This window comes from Sinocyclocheilus anshuiensis, unplaced genomic scaffold (assembly GCF_001515605.1).
Source record: "Sinocyclocheilus anshuiensis isolate Anshui unplaced genomic scaffold, SAMN03320099.WGS_v1.1 scaffold260, whole genome shotgun sequence".
NCBI classification, from domain to species: Eukaryota; Metazoa; Chordata; class Actinopteri; order Cypriniformes; family Cyprinidae; genus Sinocyclocheilus; species Sinocyclocheilus anshuiensis.
In genome coordinates, this window is record NW_015557134.1 from 1,515,084 (window position 1) to 1,520,000 (window position 4,917).

The 4,917-nt window shown below is 35.0% G+C and overlaps 1 protein-coding gene across 1 annotated transcript; it reads right to left on the minus strand.

The window, feature by feature from the left end:
* Positions 1 to 2,251: 2,251 nt before the first annotated feature.
* On the minus strand, positions 2,252 to 3,302 carry tcimb (transcriptional and immune response regulator b). Its single transcript, XM_016473074.1, has one exon. The coding sequence runs from the start codon at positions 3,096 to 3,098 to the stop codon at positions 2,796 to 2,798; it is 303 nt and encodes a 100-aa protein (XP_016328560.1). The 5' UTR covers positions 3,099 to 3,302; the 3' UTR covers positions 2,252 to 2,795.
* Between the last annotated feature and the right edge of the window lie 1,615 nt (positions 3,303 to 4,917).

Here is a 4,917-nt window from a genome sequence, read left to right on the forward strand (position 1 = left end):
TCAAGTGTATGTCAACTTTTGAACGGGGTGATTTTTATAAATTCAACTATTATTTTCTCTTTTGGACTATACGTAAATATATTTTACGTGAAATACCTTATTTAGGTCAGTACTAAATAAACAATAACATGCATTTTGTATGATCCCTCTTATTTTGGTAAAATAATTCACATTTTGCAGATTCTGCAAGGTGTATGTAAACTTTTGATATGTATACATACAGTATAGCAGTATAAATGTATACATTTAAATACAATAATATTATTAGGTTATAAACAAGGTTATTTGTAATAATAATAATAATAATAATTTGCAATTTATAATACATTTATAAATATAATTATTGCACAAGACCTTGCTGCCACCTTACTGGTGTTTTTGAGAATATATACCTGAAAAGTCTACTTTCAGCTTTCTTAGCTTCAAATCACTTTAATGTGGTTGGGTCTGTAAAAACAAAAAGTAATTTGAGAGTATTTTAAGACAGACTAAATGAGTGTAGACAGATGGATTAGACTCAGGGTAATGTGATCCTCTGTTTGACTGTAAATAAACTGCCATTGTAGTAATAATACCTCTAGAGACAAAGAAAATCTGAGCTTTTAACTTCATTATAGAGTCAATCCAACAGTAAACAATAGTTTTGGTCCCTAAACGTAATTTTGGTAAAACCGTTTTGCTTTTCTGTCTCAAATAAAGCATGTGAGAAGGGCCACACTACCAACAGTCTTCTTGAAAATTAAAACTTATAATATAGGTCATATGCTATTTATTACTTAGTAAAAACAATTTCATATTTCTGACCCACATTGACATCTACCTTTAAGAGCATGTGAAAACTGGATTAAACTAGAAGTAACTGACTGTTGCTGATGGATAACAGCAATGGGCGGCTCAAACTGTCAACATCAGAAAACACCCTTATCTCAGAGAACAGACACGATTAGTTCCATGATATCTGCTGGGACTCTGCTGATTAGTGTGAAAGATTGGCTGAAAAGATTTCTCGCATCAAATAGTTTACTCACTATAAAACAATAGGCCTACTAGCCCCCAGGCCTACAAGACTATTATCAGTGTTTTTTTTTCTCCGAAAACATTTATGTCTACATTGAGTGCAAATGTCCAACAAGTCTTATTGACTAATTTACAAACTTCGTTAAAAATGTATTAATAGAAAGTGTAAATCGAAAATGATTCTGTCTGGAATATATTTACTATGTTTGCACTAAAAGTTGTTTTATATCAGGGGTGCCCAATCCTGGTCCTGGAGATCTACCTACCTGCAGAGTTCAGTTCCAACCCAACAGGACTGGGGCACCCCTGTTTTATATAATACCTTGACTGTACTTTATTCATTAGGCTATTAAAGAACCAATAAATCTGAGAATGGGAAGTTCCCACCCCAGCTATAAAGATATCTTGGAATCACTTTCAGAACGATCTGATGAATGATAAAACATTGCCAGCCATTCAGAATTCACCCAACTATAAAGATCTCGAGCTTTTAAAGGGGCAGACGACAGAACTGCAGCTTGCTTAGAACCTTATTGTCCACTGGTGTGGAGGCTAGTTTGTTCTGGGTGTGAACTGGCCTTGGCTTATACAGTAACCTAAGCTTGGGGTTAGAGAGATTATTTAATTAAAGTCTCTTTATTTAATCAAACTTAAGACATTATGATTTCACGTTGCCTATATTACCCTAAAATCACACGTAAAGGTGAGGTCACATTAGGGAAATTTCACCGGCAAAAAGATTGGCCTATTTTATTGTCAATAGTGTAACACGAAGCACAGCTCACTTTCAAGCCAGGCAGCATTCTATTGGTAAAAGGGGCAAATTTGTGTGCAAAAAAGAAAATAATAATAATAATTTAAAAAATAATAATAATAACAATAATAATAATAATAATAATAAACTCAACAGAAAGTCTGCATGGGGAATTGTTTCTCTCATGCGACATTCCCAATCACCTGGATTCTTGACTAGATTTCGCCCGTGAAATTTCGCCGACCATCGGTAAATGTGAGAGCACCTTAAAATCATAAGTTACTTCATTTAGACTGAATAGGCGATTTATTAACACATTTAAAAATTAAGCAACAGTCTCAATCCTGAAGATACTAGCCTATTATAATTAATATTAGTTTCTATTCTAATAAGCAATTATGTCTATATTTTTTATCACTGAATTTGAATTTTTACATTATTATCCTCATTTTATGTTGGTAGCCTACATAAAAACAGCAACAAAAAAATACATTTAAAGCATGTGCCCATAAAAAAATATGGCTGTTTTGTCAACTCTGAATTTAACAGATGGAGCTGAAACTACTTAGAAACCACCCTGCAGACATCCATTCACTAAATGCTTTCAGCAATATTTATAAATATTTCACTCATTTTATTATCCGAGTGTTGACTGGTACTCAAGGAAAACACATTTTAAGAAAAAGGAAGAATCATGAGATTATCAAAATTTTATTTTTATTTTTTCCAAGCAGACTGTTACATGGCAATAGACTGCTGATACTGAACCTCTTCATAAGCAAATTTGACCCGTGGCATCAGTCCATATTTCAAATGTTCTCCATGGTGTCTTTAAGCTCAACTTTCTCGCTCTGGATCAGTTCAGTCTCCTCTCTCTGTATTTTCACAGCACGCCAGCATGACTCTGTAAGGACACCATCACAAGTTCAGTACAAAGCCTTGAGGAACACCAGGCTCCAGCATAAGTGATCACGGTTTCTTTCTCCGTGCCCACATCTGCACAGCTTCCCAACGAAAACTTCCCTCAACGAAACTTCAGCGACTGGCGCGTCAGTCCGGTAATGAGCATAAATTTGTCCTTCTTGTCCTGCTGAAGAGCCATGAGCGCTTTGGAGATGCCCTCGGGATCCTGGTGCAGCGCGAGGATGCTCCTGGCTCTCTCCACCGCTTTCAGGTCTCCTGCTTTCTCGAAGAGTTTCACCAGGACGGCTTGGTTGACGTTCTCGAAGATATTCGGCGACGCTTTCTTGCGGTGCGCCGTGTCAAACTTGACGCCGCTCACGGCGGGACTGACGCGGCGAGAGTTTGAAGACGCGTATGAAGACATGGCGGTAGAAACAGGCTAGACCGTTTTCGAGACGTCCCGTCTTTGATAGCAGCGGCTGTGCTCTCAGTGACTCCAGCGTTGCAGATAACAGCCGGTTTTATAGGGGACTGGCCGAGTGCGAGAAATCCCTTTCGAGATGATGTCATGCGGACGGTAAGTGAACGCCCAACTTTACCCGCTGCGCACAGCAGGACGCGCTGAGGGACTCCGCTCCGACGCAGAGATGAACTTACCTAGGAATTCATTAATGAGTAACTGGCTCACTATAATTGACCTCGAACAGTGAAATATTTTGGTTCATTTTAGTTCAGCGTTGTCTACAACAGACAACTAACAGACTTTCTACAAGAAATTGCCTTATGAATTACTCGCTCCAAGATAGATAGCAATACTGTATTTCCTTACTGGAAAGTTTAGAGTGGCAGCAGTTATTTATTTGCAGTAGTTTATAATATAACTGTATATTATTATATTAACATCGTATAGCCTATTATACCCAAGTACTAACGAATCTATATATTTTTTATTCTTTCATATATATTTTTCATACTTTTCAATATTTTCATATAAATTTCACACCTCTATTGATTATTAATGAAATAAAAAAAAATCAATTGAGAAAAAGATTAAACTACCCTGTACCCCAGAGGTTTAAAATAGTAGCCTACACAGTTGACTTTTTGACATATTTTCTTTTAAAACTTTTAAATTTACGGCTGTCTTTATACCACTGATAAACAATATTTTTAGTTTAATATTATTTTCTTTCCTAATTCAATCAAAATCATTATTATTAGACATCATTACTGATGTGATTATATTGGGTTATGGAACTCAGGTTTTGGAGTTTTTGTGCTTTACAGAAGTTGTAAACGAGTTTATCCTGTGTATTTTGTCATACTCTCTGTTTTATTGATGATGAGGGGAATACACAGGGTGAGATTACTAAATTGCTTAATTCAGATGATTTCATCTCTACAAGTTTAACATTTAAATGTTTTATGACACCTGGGATTTATCTGCATGATGTTCACCTTCAAACTTTATGAAAATGACCAGTGTTATTTAAAATTTTAGCAATAACTTTAAATATTTCAGCACGTGTCTTACTCCTGCAGGACATTACGTAGTAAACGAGCTGTTACATTGGCAGACTGCTACAGATCTCATCAGTGATGCTTGTTTGGGAATGAGGAACAACACACATCTCTCTCATTTTATGAGATAATGTTCAGAAATATGCACTGATTGTTCTTTCCGCATGACGGTACTTATCCCATGCATGCATTATAGTGCATGTGCACAAGAAGAATATTATTTTTTCATGGCATTAAAAGCCTGGCTTGTATGAATTGAATGTATTTTAATAGACATATAGAGAAATAAGATATATAAGATAACATATATAAGAGAAATATTTTAGAACTGTAAAGCATGAAAGCATTTTTATTCAATAAGATGTAAAAATATATTGCTAAAATAATATTTTTAATAAGTGAAAATGTAAACATTAAATTTGAGAAGCATAGCTGACACTTTTTATATAATTTTTTTAAATTTAACATTGGATAACTCGTGAACATGTTTCTTATTTAATATTCATTAAACAAATCTTTATCTTTCTTTGAATACTTTAAAGGATGGCTAAAATTGCCTTTCTGAATATGAAAGAAAAAGATTATTTGTTTAGGCTATTGTTTGGCATTTGTTACTACATTAACAACAAAAGTGATTCATTGCACAAGATTATTCCAGTTATGAATTTCACTCACACACACACACACACACACACACACACACACACACAAACACACAAACA